General features: G+C 32.8%; 1 protein-coding gene across 4 annotated transcripts in view; it reads right to left on the bottom strand.

The window, feature by feature from the left end:
- LOC114325294 (dnaJ homolog subfamily C member 5 homolog) overlaps positions 1–23,052 on the bottom strand; it is a 224,874-nt gene that overhangs the window by 92,244 nt on the left and 109,578 nt on the right. For 2 of the 4 annotated variants that reach the window (XM_028273317.2, XM_028273318.2), the window contains exon 4: positions 14,572–14,628. The exons of the other annotated variants lie outside the window; for them this stretch is intronic. In XM_028273317.2, the coding sequence (XP_028129118.1) occupies positions 14,572–14,628 (57 nt within the window). The remainder of the gene's footprint in view (positions 1–14,571; positions 14,629–23,052) is intronic. 4 annotated transcript variants of the gene reach the window in all.

Here is a 23,052-nt window from a genome sequence, read left to right as displayed (position 1 = left end):
TTATTATACAAAAAAAAAACCAATTACAAGAATATAAACGGGATTCATTTTTTTCGAATCCCAAGAAAACTAATAAGTATTTTAGAAAAAATTAAACGCAGATTGAAAGATTACGTTAGGACCGAGGGCCGAAAGTCCCTGCAAACTTTTATGTTTATTTTAATAAGTTACAGGGGTGAAAAACTAAGAAAATTTAGTGTGATTTTTAGTTTTAAATATGTCATTAAAAAAACTTTTTATTCATTCTAAGGGACTTTCGGCTCTCGGTAATAAAGTAATCTTTCATTCTGCGTTTAAATTTTTCAATTCTCAGGATTCGAAAAAAATTATTACATTTAAAATACAGGCGTCAAAATGTTGCATTTTGTTCCTTTCCACTTAAAGTTTGTCCCACTTATTTAGAAACACCCTGAATTGATAAAGAACAAATCTAGTTGTTAAACATAAGCGAATTAATAAAAAAAACAGAATGTTAAGAAAACCGGAGTCTATAGTTGGGTTTTAATTTCAGTATTTTATAAATGCCCGGTACACCATAAAAATTTAACTGGTTACCAACAATATTATTACAGCGGTATTGTAAAAGAATTAGGCTATAACACATTAAAAAAAATCACTTAAATCTGCCAACAGGTTTAGGAAATATAAGACATTAAAAATGACAAAAATTTTAAGTGGACGGATTGCTATTGAACTAAAGTCATCTTAATAACATATCTTTTAATGTTCTTTATAATTTGGAGCACGAAATATTGTAAAATATTTCAGTTTCTCTGTAAATACAGTGAATATTATTTAAAAACAAATGAGAACTGTCAGAATTAATCGGTCTACCAATAGATGTTGCCAAATTTCAACTTCATGGCTTGTTAAGTAAAGGTGGCTATGGCAGTTGCTATCGTTAGTTGCCATCGCAGAGGCACATCTTAAGTCCATGAAATTGTGTGTAGGTGTCCCGTGACTGACACATGTCCAGTAAAGAAGTCTGTTATGTATGACTTATGATTCTAAGCTGATTCCTGCCTGTTTTCCGTAGTATTTGAGCCCTTTTAGCGCATGTCTGTCTGTCCAATTTAGTTGTGTTGTTTTCGGATCCAGGGGCTCTCATCTGATCGCGGACAGTGCTTTTCCATCCTAAGGCCGATTCTCGACCGAATTATTTCGTAGCTGATCTATTTACACATGACTACCTTGGTAGAATTAAGATGGCTGTAAATTATGTTGTATAGGATTTATAATTTTTTCTTTGCAATCTACAAGTAGAGTACCTAATTGTTATTCAAGTCTGTCTTATCGTCACTAACGTTAAAAGGCATCCTGACGATAGCTTTGGTTAATTTTAAAATATTTTTGCCTTTGTAATATTTTTGTAAACAAAATCGTTGCTATGAAAATCAAATAATGGTTTTTGAAGTTTGTAAACTGTTTTGGTTTACAATTAAAAGGCTTATCTTTTGTTTAAATTTATATAATACAATGAGAATACCTCATTAAGAAGTTTCTTAGAAGCTCGTTAAATCCTTTTAACGAGATAGTATTGATTGATTTTTATTACATCAAAGATATCATAACAGAGAGAAATATTTAATCGAACAGACAATGAAAAGAATATATTGCAAAAAGTGTAAATTATAAGTAATTTTTTTTTTATAATCTTATTGACAGATATACTATTGACAGAGGAAAAGAAACAAATTAAAAAAAAACTAATATCCTTCTACAATGAAATAAATAAAGTAGAACATGTTTTCTCAGTAATAACACATCAGGATCATTTTTACGCTATCTATTACAAAGATATGCACAAATGCACAGATACAAAGGAGAACAACGTCTTTTAAAATGAGATACAGATTGAGAGGGGCGTCAGGCAGGGCTGTGTCCTGTCTCCTACTTTATTTCATTTGTATTCAGAGGAAATAATCCAGGAAGCACTAGAAGAACTAAGAAGAATCACTAATATAAGGTTTGCCGACGACACTATTTTATTAGCGGAATGTCTTGAGAATTTACAACAAATGGTGGTAGAAGTCAGCAAGGAAACGGACTGTCCCTAAACACAAAAAAGGCATAGTTTATGGTAACTACAAAAGCCCAACAGTGCAAAGAACGCATAACAATACATGGAGAACAAATTAAAAAAGTTGAAAAATATAAATATCTGGGTACAATAATTCACTAGTTTACAACGTTTTTACCCAGCCATGGAACCAACGTGTATAAGTAGTATAATCAATCCTAAATAAGGTTAGGTAGTGAAAAAAAATCAGGACGTCAAGTTTTTTTTATATTTATTTTTTAAGTTTTTCATAATTATTCATATAGCTATGTTAAACAAAAAAAAACTAAAAATGACACAGATTACTTTTTCTTTTATACTGATTTGTATCAGTTTCTCTTAATGTAGACCAGCAGTAGTCGGCTAGCATATTTTTGTCTAAAAAGCCTTGGTATCTCTCTTTAAAAGTCTTCAAGTCTTGATGAAAACGTTCGCCGTGTTCGTCACTTACGCTTCCCAGATTTTCAGGAAAAAAATCTAGGTGCGAATGTAAAAAATAAATTTTTAGGGACATATTCACTCCCATTTTGTGGTAATTCTTAAGTAAATTGGAAACAATTACTTCATAATCCTCCGTTTTGTTGTTTCCTAGGAATTGTTTCACTACCGCTTTAAAAGAATACCAAGCATCTTTTTCAACATCGGACAAATGGTGGTGAAAATTTTCATCTTTTAGTATTTTTCTTATCTGGGGCCCACGAAAATGCCCTCTTTCAGTTTGGCATCAGACAGATTAGGACAAATATTTTTTAAATATTCAAAGGCAGTACCATTTTTGTCAAGCGCTTTAACAAAATTTTTCATTAATCATAGCTTAATATGCAGCGGCGGTAAAATGACATTTTTGGGATCAATCAAAGGATTGTGTTTTATATTCATTTTGTTTAGTATATATTCATCACGTGCAGGCCATTCTTTCTTAAGAGGAAACAGTAGCGATCAACAGGTAGCGAAAACGCGTTCCAAGATTGCGGCTGTAATTTTGAATATTTTTTCGAGATATTTGGCACACGTATTCGTAATATAATAAAGAATGGCGGTAGAGAGCCCAATTTGAAAAAAATATTAATATGTGGAAATTACTCTGTAATTAAATACAATATTAAAAAAACGAGCCTGTACCGCCATTAAGAAGAACAAAAAAATACACTTTCTTCAAATAAACTTTGTTATCCGATGCCTAGATTTTGTGTCATTTTGGAACTACTAAAATGTTTTATTTCATTAGTAGTTCCAAAATGACACAAAATCTAGACATCGGATAAAAAAGTTTATTTGAAGAAAGTGTATTTTTTATTCTTCTTAATTGCGGTACAGGCTCGTTTTTTAATATTGTATTTAATTACAGAGTAATTTCCACATATTAATATATTTTTCAAATTGGGCTCTGCACCGCCATTCTTTATTATATTACGAATACGTGTGACAAATATCTCGAAAAAATATTCAAAATTACAGCCGCAATCTTGGAACGCATTTTGGCTACCTGTTGATCGCTACTGTATCACCTTAATATAGTGATCTTTCATAGCCCTACTATTCCATAAACACAAAGAACAGCAATATTTGGTATATCCGCTCTGCAAACCAAGCAGAAGTCCCACAACTTTGAGATCTCCACAGACTTCCCATTTATGATCCTCATATTTTATTAGATTAATTAAGGTTGTCATAGTTTCATATGATTCTTTACAATTAACTGCATGTCCTATAGGAATAGAGGGTTTTGTGCTGCCATTATGTAATAATAATACAGCTTTAAGGCTTACTTTGGAAGAGTCTATAAACAAACGCCACTCTTTAGCATCGTAAGACTGGCCCATCGAAACGAAAAGAGCAGGAATATCACTGCAGTACTCATACCCATTCTTTGATTCAAAATACTTAGCAAATTGATCACTTCGCCTGCGATAAACAGTCACTCGGGTGGAGCTAATAAATTCCATTGCTAAGTCGTGAAGCAAGCAATTCAGACTTACTTTTTGAAAGCTGCAGGTCTCTCACAAGATCATTTAGTTCACTCTGTGAAATCATATGTGCTCCTTCATCTCCAAATTCACATCCACTAAGCACTCTTTTATCAGATTCATCCAAATTAATGTTAGGAATCGAAATCGGGTTTTCTGTCTCAGTTTCCATATACTCTGGTTCATTTTCTCTGCAAGAACTGCTAGATAATGACGGGTAAGGAACTCCGTCTGAATGCAATATAGGCTGTGTCACCGATGCAACATCAGGGTATTGTATATGCTTTTTGTTTTTGTTGTTAAGGCCTCTTGTTTTTGTAAGGCAAAAGTAAAAGTCCGTGGCGTGATTTGTTGGTTCTCTCCACAACATTAGGACTCCGAATTGCAAATATTTTTTATTACCTGCAGCCCAGATCGTTAAAATACTTCTACAATTTTCACATACTACACCAGGAACCCATTTTTTATCAAGATTTTTTATCGAGATTTGGAAGTATTGAAAATATGCCTGTTTTACTGGTTCTGAGATCGGTCTCTTCTTTTTTGTTAGGATTATTTTACCACAAACATGGCAAAAGTTGTTTGGGTATAATTTACACTCCTTTGATGACATTTTGAAATTAATTTAAATGTCGATAATAACTTTAACACAACAATAGCAAAGGTCAAACTGGACGCAAGGAAAAAATGACTGAAAAACTTCATGGGGGAATATCGCAAAAACTTGACGTGATAAAAATTTGTGAGATAGGTTTTAGTTATACGAGGGCAGTCAGAAAACAAATTATGTATGAATTGTTTTTGGGTAACAGAAAAAATATATATTTGTAAACTAGTGAATTAATGAAAATGATGAGTGCAAAGAAGAGATTAAAGCAAGAATAGGAGAGGCAAGAATAGGAGAGGCAAGAAATGCTTTCAACGAACTGAAAAAAGTACTCTGTAGCAGGGACATTACAATTTCTTTAAAGATAAGACTTCTGAGATGCTACATATTCTCCGTATTATTTTATGGATTGGAGGCTTGGACATTAAAGAAATATGTTTCCGACAGATTAGAAGCCTTCGAGTTATCCTACAAAAATATATTAAGAATAAGTTGGATCGATATAGTACCGAATGTCGAGGTGTTGAGAAGAATGGGAAAAGATTTTAAAGAAAGGTTTTAAAAACAATTATTAAAGTTAGAAATCTACAATATCTGGAACATGCCATGATGGCCGAGCGTTATAACTTGTTGCAATTAATAATACAAGGAACCAAGGAAGAATAGAGGGTAGAAGAAGTCGTGGAAGAAGATGCATCTCCTGTTTAAACAATTTGAGAGCTTGGTTTAACTGCACTTCTGCTAATCTGTTTAGAGCAGCGGTATCGAAAGTGAGAATTGCCATGATGGTTACCAATCTTTTTGGAGGACATGGCACATGAAACAGAAGAAGTAAGAACACTTTAAAGTTAATGTAATGAAACTTAATAAGTTTTATGAAACGTTTTGAATGCCTGGAGTCTAAAAAAGGACTAATTAAATCGACTCGAAGCGTTTAACAGATAGTGTTATCGCCGACAGATTTTAGGAATAGTATTGGATACATGAAAGATGAAAAAATAATTGTAAATTATAACACCCTGCAGTGGCGGCTGGTCAGGGTCGGCAGTGCCGACCCACACATTTATGGACACATTATAGATTTTTTTAAATATTTAATTTAATCAGAGTTGATATTCGTTTCTGTGAAATAAAAAAAAATATCTGTGAGATAATACAGACTAAATTTTATTCATTGTTTTTAAAAGAATTCGATCGATCCCATACGTTAAGTGATCGCTGTGCGCTGTGCGTAAGAGACTTTTCAAAAATGATCCTATAGCCATGCACCCGATTGTGATTGTATGTTTTCGGCAAGCCGTCCCCAGATTGAAGATTTGTTTGTAATAAGAAGCTACGAAATATTAGCCGATAGGCAACTAATTATACATTTCCCGTATTTATTTGAATGGCAAGTACGGCAGAAACCAATCTGCCGAGCGGTGATCTGCAAACGGTAGCAAGGCACGTACCTAGCCACGTACCTTGCTAGCGCGCCCGGGATAAAATTATGAAATACATAGGTAAGTAGGTAGTTTTACGTCGTTTAATGATTGATATTGTAATTTTTTTTGTTAGGAATTACCATTTAGGTGACAGGATGAATCGGAGGATTCGTTACATTAAGTTAATTATAGAGAACAAATAAAATTGTTTAACAAATTTTCTAATTTACTTTCTGACTCGAAGACATTTAGCGGCGTACCTAAAACAGCACAGAATGAAAGAATCAATTAGTAGTTACATTTTGATGCTTTTCGGTAGAAGTATACGAAACTACTGATAGAGGTAACATGCCAATCACAAGTATCAATTGTTCTTCGATACGCGTTACGTATAATATTTATGAGAGGCTTTTAGGTTTTCAGACGTGAATAGAAGGCATAAGACAGAATATATTTTTGGTGTTTTAAAGGACATATTAAAATTTTTTGATACCAAAAATAAATTGGTAAGGCTTTATGACGGCGCTGCCTTGATGTCCAGTGAATTGTATGGTCTCCAGGCAAAAGTAAAAACTATTGCACCAGGCAAAACTATTATTTACTCACTGTTATAAGTCATTGACCTCTTTGACGATTTAAAATTTAAAAGTTACGCCAAAGAATTTTCGAAATATCTATTAGACAAGTTCATTAAAAATTATTTTCCATCATTCTTTAATCAAATAAAATAAGAAAATGGATTAACAGGTTTATATGCTGATCCAAATAATTTCGGAAGGTGGGATAAGTTACAAAATATGTATAATTTTATATACTGCAATTCATAGGTACAACAAACTGTTCCCGAAATTAATAAATTATTGTGCTCAAATGTGGGCAAATTCTGCCTCAAATGAACAGGATTTCTCTTGTCTCAAAATAGTCAAAACGTATTGTCGAAACACCATGAAACAAGAGAGAATGTCAAACTTACGTGTCAAATTTTAAATGTCAATAGAAAAAACTTTTAAAATTTCTCCAAAGCAATAATAAATTTAACAATGACGTTTTAACCCATTTTGCTACTTCTAAACAACATAGACTAAAGAGACTTAATTTATAAACAGGTTTAGGTTATAAATTTATAGGAAAAAAACAAAAAAATAAAAAAAAACAAAAACCAAAAATTTCCTATGAAATTGAAGCCTTTTAATTAGATGGCATACCTATCTGAGGAGACAAAACCTTGCCGACCCTGTCCCTAAAGCCACGAGCCGCCACTGACACCCTGTATAAATAACACAAAACTAATAAAAATTGCACTTGAATTTTTGACTCTTAGAAATAAATAAATATACAAAAATATATTTATAATATGCTATTTTATTTCGTCATAAAAGTTACCTAATAAAAATTTTATTATTATTGTCCAGACTAACAATAGTATACATTTTCGTTGTTAAAGAACAAAACTAAATCTCCTAGAATATTATCCAAGAGTTCTCAAGGCAAGCCTATTTTCTTGAACATTATTTTTTCAAATATCGAGTTTTAAATCGCAGCATAATAATTTCAATGGTGCTTGTTGATGCACATAGTTGGAAACTAACCAAATTTTGAGATCGATAATGTTTACAACGTACTGTTAAAAGAAATAAATAAAAAGATTTGTCGGAGATGTTACCAAAACATTGAGAAGAAGCTATCCCTTTTGTCCTAAAAAGAGTTTTACGACGGTTCTAAAATTTGACAGGAAGATTAGACGAGCATTTCACCGTACTTTTGAATATATTAGGTAGATAGTATGAAACAAGAAAAAGCGACCATGATAGGTGAATATTTTGGTCATTAATTATGTTTTCGAGGTCGCTGAATTCGAATATGAAGTTTATTTTTATCTATAATTGGTGGAACATGTTTACCTCGCTGTATCTTTGGTCCCTGTAAATATTTCCTTTTGAAAATTTTACTGTGTCATGTTTGAAGTATTTAAATAACAATGAGATTTGTCAAAAATTAGACAAATTAAAGAGGGATTGTTAATTTTTAAACATTTTGTCGTCAGATTTCGTTAGTTTCTTCTTCTTCTTCAGGTGCCATCTCCGCTACGGAGGTTGGCAATCATTATAGCTATTTTAATTTTTGAGGCAGTAGCTCTAAATAGTTGTTTCGAGCTGCATCCAAACCACTCTCTCAGGTTCTTCAACCATGAAATTCGTCTTCTTCCGATGCTTCTTCTGCCATCTATCTTTCCCTGCATTATGAGTCGTAGGATGCCATACTTCTCGCCCCGCATCACATGTCCGAGATACTGTAGCTTCTTTTCTTTAATTGTAAGTTCAACTTCCTTTTCTTTACCTATTCTTCTCAGTACTTCATTGTTTGTAACTCTATCTACCCAGGAAACCCTCATAATTTTTCTATAGGTCCACATTTCAAAGGCGTTAAGTCGTCTCATTGTCTCTACATTTAACGTCCATGATTCCACTCCATAGTATAGAACACTGTAGACGTAACATTTTGTTAGGCGTACTTTAAGAGCTAATGTTAAATCTTTGCTACATAGGACCTTTTTCATTTTTATAAAATTAGAACGTGCTTTTTCGATTCTGACTTTTATTTCTGCAGTGTAGTCGTTATTTTCTGTTATAAGTGTTCCTAGGTAAGTGTACTTTTTTACTCTTTCGATCTGCTGGCCCTCTACTATCAAGATTTCGTTAGTATTATGGTTGTTTTTACTAATTTTCATAAACTTCGTCTTTTTGATATTGAGAGAGAGTCCGTACTCCCTACTACACCTTACTATTTTACTCATGAGTCTTTGCAGGTGTTGTAAACTATCGGCTATTATTACTGTATCATCTGCATATCTGATGTTGTTAACTAAGACTCCATTTACTCTTATGCCGACTGTTTCATCTTCCAGAGTTTCTCGCATTACCTCTTCAGAATAAGCGTTAAATAATAGAGGTGATAGTATGCAGCCTTGCCTGACTCCTCTCTTTATTTCCATTTCTTCAGATGTTTCTTTTTCAATTCTTACTATTGCTCGCTGATTGTAATAGAGGTGTGTTATTAGTCTTAAATCTCTTTCATCTAGATTTTTATTTTTTAGGATTTCCATGAGTCGATCATGTTTTACTTTATCAAACGCCTTATTGTAGTCTATAAAACAGACGTAAAGAGGATGGTTAACATCCAAACATCTCTGTGTCAGCACGTTGAAGGAGAATAATGCCTCTCTGGTACCCATGCCATTGCGGAACCCATATTGAGTGTCACTAATATCCAGCTCCAGTTTAGAGTGTATTCTGGCGTGGATAATTTTCAATAGAATTTTCAAGGTATGTGACATTAAGCTTATGGTTCGGTAGTCACTGCATTCTTTTGCATTCACCTTCTTTGGCAAACACACAAAGGCTGATGTCAACATTTCTCTAGGGATGATTCCTGTAGTATAGATAGCGTTGAACAGTTCTACTATTATGTCCAGGTTTTTCTCGTTGACCAACTTTATCAGCTCGCTAGGCAATTCATCTGGACCAGCAGATTTATTGGTTTTCATAGAGTTTATTGCCTGACTAACCTCTGCTTTGGTTATCTCTGGGCCTACATCTCCCGTTTGGCTATCTACGGATGTACTAGCTTCTCTCTGGTCATGAAATAGTTCCTCGATATACTCTTTCCATCGTCGTAGTTTTCGTTTTGTCTCCATTATAATATTTCCATTTTTGTCGAGCAATATATTTGAGGTTCTTCTATTTCCTATTCCGGCTAGTTCTTTGACTTTTTTATGTAGGTTGAAGTTGTCATATGTGTTTTGCAGTTCTTCTATTTCTTTACATTTTTCAGAGAAGTAGGTTTCTTTAGCCTCCCTAATTTTTCTTCTTATTTGGTTTTGAAGCTGTTTATAGCGGGTCTTATTAATGGTTTTGTTTTTTCTTCTTTCATTCATCAACTCTAGAATTTCCTCCGTCATCCATTCTTCTTTCTTACATTTGGTTGTAGTAAGTACTTTCTTACTTGGTTCTAATATAGAGGTTTTGAAGAACTGCCACTGCTGTTCTACGTTGCAATTATTTTCTGGGTTTCTGTCTAGATTTGTGTTGATTTCGTGTTTCAGATTTTCTTTTGTTTCTTCTGACTTAAGTTTCTGTATGTTAAGTTTATTGTTGTTGCGGCTTTTTTGCGTCTTTTTTAGTTGAAGTTGAAACCTAGCAATAAGAAGACTGTGATCAGAGGATATGTCTGCTCCTGGATATGCCTTTACTGCCTGAAGTAAGTTAGTTTCACGTTTACTTAAAAAAGTTGAGTGACAAACTTTTAAGATTATAATTTTAACCAGCACTGTAATAAATCATAAGTCATGAAGAAGTTTTCTGGAAAATTTCAAGTCAAAATATGCAAAAGGAAAAAAGTTATGTGACTTTATAAACGAGTGGCCCCCCAAAAAACGATTATTTCTCGATATACTGACCACGGTATGGTGAATGGCTAATTTTGTCTTATTTTATGTTTTTGATGGTGCTGAAAACGAAAATGAGGTTTATTTTGAATTTTAGATGGGGTAACATTGTCAAAATGATAATTTTACCCTAAAAATAATAAAATAAAGAAATCACGTTTTTCTTAAAATTAAAAGTTGCACAATTTTTTTTTCTATAAAATATTTTGTTCTTTGTACTCTATATTTTAAGAAAAACTTGATTAAAAAGCTAAATTTCAAATTTTGTCTCTTAACTTTTTCGATTAAACTTTGCAATTCAGGAATCTGCACCGTTTACTTTAAACAATTCATAACTTCTATTATAATAAGACAGAAATATTGAAACATTGTCTTTAGAAAGGTAAGAAATAAATACATACTATAAAATTTCAGAAAAAAATATTCAAATGGAACAAAGTTGTAGTGAGTTAAACGCAAAAAAATGTAATTCCATTTTTTTTATTTTTAGGGTAAAATTGCGATTCTGACAATGTTCCCCCACATAAAATTCAAAATAAACCTAATTTTCGTTTTCAGCACCATCAAAAATATAACGTATGGTTAACAGTCGCATGAGCAGCTCAGAAGCGGTTAAATTGAAAACTGCTACTCCTTCGTAATTATGCTTCGGCCACCGTATTCACCAGACTTAGCCCACTGCGACTTTTACGGTTGCCAAAACTGAAAAAACTATGAAAGGGAAGAGGTTTACCACGATTGAAGAGGTAGAGTCCGTAACGCTAGAAGAGCTCAATACCGTTCCAAAATGTGCAAATTAGAGAAATTCTTGGAGGATTGGAAATGATGTGATTACTTTTAAGAAGACAAAATACATATTAATGAATAAATATTTGTTATTTGAGTAAAATAAAGTTTATATTTTTTAACAAATCTTATATACTTTCAATCCAGCATTAAAGATTAATAAAACTTTCACTCACTATTAATATCCGTTTCAATTTTGTACGAGTACATTATGAAGAATTTAATACATAGGAAAGAAAAATCCTTTGAAAATCCTGGCATCAGTATATTCGTATACAAATGCGTATATACAAATAGATGGTTAATAAGAAGGTTCTAAATACCAATTCAATAATTAAAGAAAAGCCTAAAGAAAAGGCAAACGCACTAGAGGAAAGTGAAGAAAAATGGTTTACCCTTACATCACACAAATGTGACAAGTTTTTTAAGGTCTGTACAGCAATTTTATTCAAAAATTTAAGAACAAAAATTGATGAAATCGTCTGAAAAAACAGGAATTAATTTCCTTTAATAATAATGGTAATTTTCCATCGTACTGCTATACATTTGGGCATGGGCATGCTGATTATCGTAAATATCTATATTTATTGCAGATCGCAATATAGACCAGGGCGCATCTGTAAAAATATTAGTACATTTGGACGTTGAGAGGTGACTTAAATTTTTTTGCAGAAATTGCTTGAAAATAACTTAAATAATAATATTTGAGTTATCCTCCCTCTCAAAAAGGTCCGGAACATTGTTAAATAATCAAAATGTCAAAAAATGAAGGAAAAATTCTATTTTTTTCTTCGTTTTTTGATTATAACTTTAAAAGTATTCATTTCCGAGAAAAGTTGTACTGACATAAAAGTTGCGTAATTCAATTTTCTATAATATAGAATTGGTTAAAAATTTAAAAAATAGTCACCCTTGTTGCAAAATAGCAATAATTGCGAAAAAACCATACAAAAACAAGTATTCGCATTTTACGTTTTTCAACCATTTATGCTACACTTAGGACCTTCATATTTCACTCAGAAAAACTTTATCATACAGTAAAACAATACTGTAAATTTCATTAAGATCGGTTCAATAGATTTTGCAAAATAAATTTTGCAATGCAGCTTTCGCAAAAAAAATTCATTTTTTCAAAATTTTACAGGACTAAAAATAAAGAAGATAGGAAGTTGAAATTATTTTTGCGTATAGAAGTGTACTGTGCCTTTCATTTGCAATTTATCAAATTAAAATCGGTTGACTACGACGGCGTCAGGAATTTTTTTAAATAAACATTAATTATTGGTGCTACGCGCAGGACAGCGGATAGTTTGCCCTGATTGGGCATTCCAATGACCTTTGATAATGATTGATACATTTTAATTTTTATTACATTTCGATATAAATAAATAAATTAGTTTATTGTAAAATAAAAGCACATACTCTATCCTTTGAAATAACATTTTTTTAGCAAAAACTTTCTTTGTTCATATATTTTAACTTAGAGAATAAAAGTTTATTATAAAAAAAATGCAATTGTTTAAACAATATTTCACAAACAATAATAAAATTAGTTTGATTTTTGTGGAATTAAAATATTAAAATACAACAAAATATAGAGTAAGAAAATAATATATTAGATAAAGATTGGAAGAAATTTTGGTGGAAATCAACTTGTGTGAATCGAACACCGCTGTCCTGCGCGTAGCACCAAAAATTAATGTTTATTTAAAAAATTTCCTGACGCCGTGGTAATTAATCGATTTTAATTTTGTAAATTGCAAATGAAAGGTACAGTACACTTCTATAAGCAAAAAAAAAATTCAACTTGCTATCTGCTTTATTTTCAGTCCTGCAACATTTAAAAAAAGTGAAATTTTTTTGCGAAAGCCGAATTGCAAAATTTATTTTGCAAAATCTATTAAACTGATCTTAATGAAACTTACAGTGTTGTTTTACTATATCATAAAGTTTTTCTGGGTAAAATATAAAGGTCTTAAGTGTAGCATTAATGGTTGAAAAACGTAAAATGCGAATACTTGTTTTTGTATGATGTTTTCGCAATTATTGCTATTTTGCAACAAGGGTGACTATTTTTTAAATTTTTAACTAATTCTATATTGTAGGAAATTCAATTACGCAACTTTTATGTCAGTACAACTTTCCTCAGAAATGAATAGTTTTAAAGTTATAATCAAAAAACCAATAAAAAAATCGAATTTTTCCTTTATATTTTGACATTTTGATTATTTAAACAATGTTCCGGACCATTTTGAGTGGGAGGATAACTCAAATATTATTATTTGAGTTATTTTCAAGCAATTTCTGCAAAAACAATTGAGTCAACTCTCAACGTCCATCTCAAAACAGATGCGCCCTGGACTAATATCACAAAGCAAGTACAGTGGAACCTCGATAAGTCAGATCAATCGGGACCGCGGCCGTTCCGGGTTATCGAAAATCCGGGTAAGGCGGAGAATATGGTAAAAATTAATAAAATGTATATAAATAATAAACAAATAGACGTTATAATTGCAAAAACATGAAATACATATGCATAGTATACATCTTAATTACATACGGTTGTATACAGTATTGTTTATTTCTTGGTAAAAAACTCCCTCAAAGTGAAAAAATGTTTGTTTTGTCTGATGAAAATTGGTCCGGGTTAGCCGGACTGCCGGGTTATCGGAGGCCGGCTTATCGGGGTTCCACTGTACATACTGTCTTCAAACGGCTGCAGATGCCAAGTATAAATTGTAAAAATGATAAATAAAATAAATAGTTTTGAAATCAACTGCCTAAAGTTTGCACATTTTACAAATAAGTCAAGCAAAAGTGGTGATATAAGCTCATTCAGTGAATAAGTGATCAGCTGGAAACGTTCATACTACATAAATAAGAAAATAATAGTTAATAAATATATATAAAGCATGTAAACCTATACTAAAATCACAATTAAGATGCACTAGAAATAAACAAAAAACGACACCAGGAATCAATATTACCAGGAGCACCCCCGAATCATGGGATTTCACCATCATCACCCCCCTGGGATTTATACAATGTATATACATTGTAAATAATGATTTGGGAGTGCTCCTTGTAACATTCAACGTGTCTTGCTTTGTTTATTTCTAACACATCTTGAAATAAACTGAACTATAGTATCATATTTGTAGACTGAAACTCATTAAATAAAAAAAAGCCTGTTAAAAATAATATAGATACAAGTGAATCGCCCCTCTAAGATGCAGAACTAATTTTAGGCGAGTGGAAAAATAGATGGAAAGAATGATACTTACCCTTTTACCTGGTTGGATGGTGTGAACCTGTTGTGCCGAACTTGGACCCTGATCTCGCTGAAAACATCACTACATGTCAGAACCACTAACAAAAATGAGAAACGGAAATAAATAAAAATGTGCCCACCACCTGACAAAAAAAAAAAAAAATCGTGTAGCATGGACACTCACCGGCAAAATTAACCGCCAACATTGTATTTCTTTTAATTTACAGAAATTATCAATCTTGGACCACATTTCATGAAAGATACTGTAAAAACTACTTTTGATGAAAATAAAACAATAAAAGTATTGAAAAAAAGTCGTTTATCAAAGGATGCTTAGCAAAAATCCAATGTTTAAAAATCTTCGAAGAAAATTCAAACAAATATAATTTTGCAAATCATAGTGTAATTTAAAAAATATGAGCCTTAATAGTGCGTGTTGCCGCCTCTGGAGCCGGTTCGGCTTTTCATTCATGATTTCCTGGATATCCGATGGGGGATATTGTGCCACTTCTCTACCGCAGCCATCTTGAGCTCTCCGAAGGATGTAGAGTTGTAGAGGCAGGTGCTCTTGCCCTTACCCCTTTTTGGGTTGTCCCAAATGTGTTCAATTGGGTTAAGATTGGGGTTGCGTGCCGGTCATGGTGAAACTTGAATCTCGACCCCATTAAGGTACTCACGGGTGAATCTTGTGGTATGGCAACATGGTATATTGCATGCATTAATCTAAAGTTTTCACCAATGAACGACGCGAAATGCATGACATGGTCTTGGAGAACCTCTTCCACGTATGCTTGAGCATTCACAATACCTCTATCGAACACAAGATCTGTACGAGCTTTGTAAGAGATACATCCCCAAATCATTATTGATCCTCCTCGGTAAGACACTGTTATAGTGCATGGAGCAAACCTTTCATTTTGACGCCTGTAGACACGCTTGTTCAATGCCTACACACGAGGGACTTCAGTTCTATGTACTTCTATGTACTTCAGTTTTATACAATCTCTTTTTTACTTTTACTTGACGTTATTTGCTCGAATATGTTAAAAGTCTATGCAAATAAAAAATTATTCTATTCTATTCAACACAGTGTCTGCCTTTCTCTTGATATAAGGGTATTCAGTTTTCTCCATTGTACTGAAGTGGCAAGTTTTTGTAAATCTTTTTCAATCTTTGTAAACTTTTTTTTTCAAAATTCCTGAGATAAAGAAACGTACCAAAAATAACCCATGAAGTACATTACAATATTGTGAGTATAGGAAAGCCCACACTTCCTTAAGGTACTAGTACACTTTAGAAGACCAAAAATTTGCATTTTTTCAAGATTTTTTTCTCAGAACCCTTATTAAAAATTAACATAAAACTTTTTACATATTAATATCTAACTCTTAGAGAATACAAAAATATATCTTTTTTCATTTATGCACGTACACTAATATTGTAGAGGGCGCCAAAGTCGAGGCCTCGAAAAAAAGTAGTTCCGATGACGGACAGTTAATCTCAGGATTGGCATCTCTGAAACAAAAAAATCGTACGGCATTTGAAAAAGTAATGTTTCTTACGTGACAATTTACCACCGTTAATAAAAAAATCCGAAAAAAATATTTTACGGAAATTTGAAAAAAAATTGTGAAAAAATCGCTAGTTTTTATTCAGTTTTTCATGGTTAAAAAATATTTATTCTTTATTTTTTGGTTAAATTGTGGTAAATTGTCACGTAAGAAACCTTCCCTTTTCAAATGCAGTACGACTTTTTTGTTTCAGATATCGCAATCCTGAGATTAACTACTGTCCGCCATAATTTTTCGAGACCTCGACTTTTGCGCCCTCTACAATATTAGTGTACGTGCATAAATGAAAAAAGATATATTTTTTGTACTCTATAAGAGTTAGATATTAATATGTAAGAATATTATGTTCATTTTTGATAAAGGTTGTGAGAAAAAAATTCTTGAAAAAAAAATGATTATTTTTGGTCTTCTAAAGTGTACTAGTACCTTAAGAAATAAAGACTATTTTTTAAGTTACAGAGTTAAAGAATCGACTTGACAGACTCTACAGAAGTCTGTGTCTTTTGACTTTGACCATTGGGTCTTGGGACCAAGAAATATATCATCATTGTCGTTTAGTGCCTGCACCGCAAATATATATAAGATATATTGTTTAATTACGTGAAATTTCCTGGTCCAACTGCCTCTGATTATTAGCATTCATCTCGGAAAAACCTTGATATTTATGTTTCTTATACTTGCATAAATGTTACTTACAAAAAGTTCGGAATTTTAACTTTTTAATCTGTAAAAATATAAAGCTTTTGTGATTGTTTTACCTTTACACAAGCATTAAAATACCTATACGTCAATAAACCGGCAGAGTTTCTGTTTTTAATATTAATTTCCATTTTCGCTTTCTCTCATGTTCATGCCCAAATGTAAAATAAAACATATCTCGAATTTGCTTGAAAATCCCGCGCAAAATGACATTCCGTGTCATCATGGATCCATAAGACATTTGGATTCGCTACAAACATTCCTGCTAAAAGTCTCCTACACCGAACCAATTTTTGAGGAAGCGTTAAATAATCGCGGTCGTAAATGGTCAGAAAAATGAATATGGAAGATTCAGTACTAAAATTAGATAATAAAATTCTAGAAAGGGTTGAACACTTTAGATATCTGGGTAGCTGGATTGACTGCAGGGTTGAAAGTGATGAGGAAATTTCGACCAGAATAGAACTTGCACGAAAAAGCTTTATTAGCTGGCGTTTTGTATTGTGCAGTAGAAGTCTGTCATATACCACTCGTCTAAGAGTATTGAAGTGCTACGTCTGGTTCATTTTGTTCTCTGGGTGTGAAACTTGGACAACAAAAGTGAAGAATCTCAACAAATTAGAAGCGTTCGAGTTGTGGTGTTACCGTTTTATGTTCAGAATCCCGTGCACAGCACACATATTCAACAAACGTGTGCTGGAGACCATGTAGAAACAGCGAGAATTGATCAACGTCATAAAAATGAGAAAGGTTCAATACTAGGTTCAATACAATCAGGATCGCCATATCTTGGTACTGGGGGTTGTTACCCCCGAAGATGGGGTTGATTTATTTGAAACAAAGTTTTTATTTTTATTAAGTATTTAGCAAAGTATATTTACTTAGAACACTAAATAAGACAGTAACTAGTTGGTGGACAACGTATCTGATCTAACCACGTCGCTGTCTGAATAATGAATAATCTCTCCTCTTTACTTTCTCCGTATCTATAAATAAATCGTAATTGTTTGTTATGATTTCATACTTGAATGTGACCATGAAAATACTGACAGTGACATAATTGCTGACTCCGTTGTTTTCAAAACGAGTGACCTACACTGCAGAAGTAATGTCACCCATTTACGTAATATAAACAGTACATGTAAATAATATTTGTTTGAGACTTTAAAAATTAAATCGATATGGATTACTCTTATTTTTTGGATGCTAAGTAATATAAATCCTGTACAGGTCATTTAATGAGAGGACATAAATATCGCTTGCTCAGATTGATCATTCAGGGCAAAATCGAAGGAAAACGCTGGGTTGGAAGAAAACACCTGTTCCAGCTGCGTAACATTAGACAATGGACAGGTGGAACGGTCGAGGAATTGTTTCATACAACTGCTGGCCGAGAAACATTTCATCAGCTTGTTAATACGACGATAGCCAACGCTTGAAAACAAGCACGGTACACAAAGAAGAAGAAGACACGCTAACGTCCATCTGGACCTCTTAGGGCTATTCTGCTCTAACGTAAGAACAGTATGTTCTTCCATTCCGTAACAGTCCAGTCAGCATATTCTTACACAAAACCAGGTCTAGATCTACGGTGTTGTGGGAGCAGTAGTGGCGTGAGCTGGACGGATAGCCGTCAAATTTCTGTCTGCCAGTCTTCTTCTACGAGAATGAGCTTCACGAGAGATAGGGCTGTTTCACATTATAAGAATTTTTAACGTGCGAGGGTTTTCTCGTGCCATAGTTTTGACGCACTTGTCCTTTTCACACAATAAGAATTGAGTCGCACTCATTTCTATATTATTATATAGAAATATATAAAGATAGAAACTTGACGAGAAATGCTTGGAATGGTATATACCGTGCACTTAACAGTGAATTTGACGAATTATGTGATAAAGAAAAATTCACATTTGTTAAGCACAGCAAAATTAATTATATGTTACTGATAACAACAGTAATTAAAACCGCTAAGTATATTATAATAAACTTTATATTCTTCTTCTTCTTGTGCCACTCCTATCGGAGATTGGAAATCATCAAGGCTACCCTGACTTTGTTTACAGCTGACCTAAAAAGTTCATTAGTGGTGCAGCCAAACCACTCTCTCAAATTCCGCATCCACGACATTCTTCTACGGCCTGGATTCCGTTTTCCTTCTATTTTTCCTTGCATTATATTTTGAAGTAATGCGTATTTATGACCTCTCATCAGGTGACCCAAATACTCGAGTTTTCTTCGTTTTATCGTTAATAAAATTTCTGGGTCTCTTCCTATCCTTCGTATTACTTCAAGATTTGTGATTCTTTCAACCCAACTTATCTTCAGCATTCGACGGTAGCACCACATCTCGAAACTTTCAATATTTTTTATGTTGTTCTGTTTGAGAGTCCAGGCCTCTACACCGTATAATAGCGTGTTAAATACGTAGCCACTTAGCATTCTTAATCGTAGAGGGATGCTTATATCTCTGTTGCAGAAGAATTTTCTCATCTTTATGAAGGTGGCCCTGGCAATTTCGATACGTCTTTTTATTTCATTGTTTTGGTCTCCAGTTTCGTTTATTAAAGTTCCCAAGTATTTATAACTTATATTTTTTCAATTTGAATGCCGTTTATACTAATATGTGCTGGTTGTGTCATGATTTTACTGAAGACCATATACTTGGTTTTTTTGATATTAATGTTTATGCCATAATTGTTGCAAGCAATATTTATGTTTGTAAGTAATCGTTGTAATTCTTCTACTGTTCTTGCAACTAGTACAGTGTCGTCTGCGTATCGAATATTATTTACAACCTCTCCATTGATTACGATCCCTTCATTTGCTTGCAAAAGGGCTTCCTGACAGATGCTTTCACTATATACATTAAATAGCAGTGGTGACAAAATGCATCCCTGTCTTACTCCTCTACGTATTTCTATTGCTTTTGATATCTCGTTTTCTATTTTGATGTTAGCTTTCTGATTCCAATATAAGTTGAGAATTATTCGCAGATCTTTATTATCTATGTCTTTTCTTTCAAGAATGTCTCTTAGCCTATCGTGGCGTACTCTGTCAAACGCTTTTTCAAAATCGATAAAACATGCATGTACTTCTTGATTAACGTCTAGGCATCTTTGTGTAAGAACATTCAAACCGAAGAGAGCTTCTCGAGTATCTAGTCCTTTTCTGAACCCCATCTGTGTATTACTAATATCTGACTCCAACTTTTGATAAACTCGGTTGTGGATGATTTTTAGAAATATCTTTAGTAGATGGCTCATTAAAGATATTGTTCGATGTTCTGAACATTCTTTTGCATTGGATTTCTTTGGCAGTGTAACGAATGTAGACAGCAGCCACTCTTGAGGTATAATACCAGTATTGTATACTGTGTTAAATAAGTGCAATATTATACCTATTGATTCATCATTCAAGAGCTTTAGTAATTCAGTAGGAACCTCATCGGGTCCATTTGCTTTTCCAGTTTTGGAATTTCTAAGTGCCATTTCTACTTCACATTTTAGGATTTCAGGTCCCGTTTCACCATTTACCTTGTCAATGTTATTTCTGTTGTCCTCAAACAATTCTCTTATGTATTCACTCCATCTATTAATTTTTTCTGTTAAGTCTACAATAATATTTCCGTCTTTGTCCTTAAGCAAACTTATTTGATGTCTTCTTTGGGTTCCGGTAAGTTCTTTTACTTTTTTATGTATATTGAATGTGTCATACTTTCTTTCATAGTCTTCCATTTCTACACATTGTTCTTTAATCCATGATTCTTTGGCCTTCTTTATTATTTGCTTTATGTTCTTATCAACCTCTCTGTATTTTTCTGAATTATTCTTCAATTTGCGTCTTTCATCCATTAGTTCTGGTATGTCTGGTGTCATCCACACCTTATGTTTCTTTGGAGATTTGGTTAGGTGTTTCTTTATATTACATAGTTGCAATAATAACGTTGAGTATAGAGGGTGTTCCATCAATATGTGTAAATATAAAAATCTATAAATCGTATATTTTTGTGTTCATAGGATGGACTCAATGAATTCGGTTCCTCTTATTTCTCTTTCTTCGACAATAAAGTAACCACAATGCTATAATTTGATTTCGCTCCATATAATATAACTATACCTTTTATTCTATACGAAATTATATTCAGTTTTATAGGGTAAACGACTCAGAAGACTGTAGTAGGGCGGCCGTCGCGTCTTGTGTGAAATTATCTAAAAACAACATTTAAAACGAGGGGAACAACATTTAAAAACGAGTGGATGACGGAGGGTTTTTTAAATTCTGTACATGAAAAACATATATTGTAATGTTATGCTGGAAGCTATTTTCTTGTGGCATTTTTGTAATAAACTATTCTAAATGGGAAATAAGCCACAATTTAACTAAAAAATGATTTTATTAACGTTTCGACGCCCAAATCGGATGTCGAAACGTTAATAAAATAATTTTTTAGTTGAATTGTGGCTTATTTCCCATTTAGAATAGTTTATTACAAAGACTGTATGCGCTAATTAGATAAGCTAATCCAAGATCCCACAAATAATTTAGTAGAACAATGATTATAAAAACAAATTAAGACTTTTAATTAAAAACAAGAAATAATAACTGACAAAATAGAAATTGCAAATGCATTAAATACGCATTACAGTATATTAGGACCAAAGTATGGACAAAAATATCCAGGATATCATGAATGGATTGCCGAACTGACTCAAAGAAGTCCGAAGGGCCAAAGGCGGCAACATCCATTATTAATACTCATAATTTTTTTTAATTAGACTATGATTTTCAAAATTATGTTTGTTTGAATTTTCTCCGAAGATTTTTAAGCATAGGATTTTTGCTAAGCATCCCTCGATAAACGCCTTTTTTTCAATGATGTTATTGTTTTTTTTTTTCTCGAAGGTAGTTTAGACCGTACTTTTCATAAAATGTTGTACAAGATTGACAATTTCTGCAAATTGAAATACATACACAAGGTGGCCGGTTAATTGTGCCGGTGAGTGTTTTTCTTTTTTTATAGTGTAGAGTTAATCATGATTCAAATAATCAAGTGACAACTATTAATATCTTCAACAGATATCAGTGAAACAACGAAAAATACGTGAGATACATCTACGACATTTAACTGAAGTGAGAGAAGAAGTTCTTAAACCTTACCTTGCCTTTTCTGCGGTGTATTTGTAGTCTAAGCCAAGAAAAAACAAAAATTTCAAATGTGCAACAAAAAACTTACCTGTTGCTAAAGGAACGCTTGAAAAAGCTCATACATTTCTTATTTATAAAAATCGAATTATCAGTTTATCTATGTTACAGAAGTCTCAATGCATCCTAATCATGACACGCCTTATTAGACAAGGCGAAAACGGCGGGTTCGTTAGAAAAAATATTCCCATGAAATTTTTTTGCATGATCACATTCGTGAGACATCCCAAAATAAGGTTCAAGAAGTCGCCCACGTGAAAAGTGGTCCAATTTTTTTAACAATTTTTTTTAATCAAATTTCAAAAATCAATAATTTTGACCCGTACAAATTTTTGTTAGGTTTCTTGGACCATTCTGGACAAAAAAGGTCTCTTGTAATTTTTCTCTAAAGTTGATCGTTTTCGAGTTATAAGCAATTTAAAATTGAAAAAAACGAAAAATGGCGATTTTCAAGGCTTAATAAATTGGTTAAAAGTTATTATTATGAAAGTCAGAAAGTGACCTAATCAAAGTTTAAAGCCCCTCCTACAAGATCCTGAAGAAATTTTTGTCATAATTTTATTACTAAGCTGTTACATTTAAGTAATAATAATGAGCGCCAGCACGTATTAGGCGGTCGTCTATGGTGAGTGCGAGAGAGATGCCATTCCGGCAGTCCAATGGGGCATCTTACTCGCACTCACATTTACAGCCGCGTCAATACGCTCTTACGGCTTATTGTTAATAATTAAAAATAACAGCTTAGTAATAAATTAATGACACACATTTCTTCACGATCATGTAGGGGGGGCTTTAAACTTTGGAATAGCCACTTTCTGACTTTCATAATAATAATTTTTAACCGAGTTATTAAGTCTTAAAAATTACCACTTTTGCGTTTTTCAAATTTTAAATTGCTTATAACTCGAAAACCATCAACTTTAGACAAAAATTATAAGAGACCTTTTTTGTCCAGAATGGTCTAAAAAACCTAAAAAAAATTCGTCCTGACCAAAAATAATAATTTTTGCAATTTGATTAAA

The sequence above is a fragment of the Diabrotica virgifera genome, chromosome 3 (genome assembly GCF_917563875.1).
Source record: "Diabrotica virgifera virgifera chromosome 3, PGI_DIABVI_V3a".
Lineage (NCBI taxonomy): Eukaryota > Metazoa > Arthropoda > Insecta > Coleoptera > Chrysomelidae > Diabrotica > Diabrotica virgifera.
This window is presented reverse-complemented; position numbering and strand designations above follow the sequence as displayed.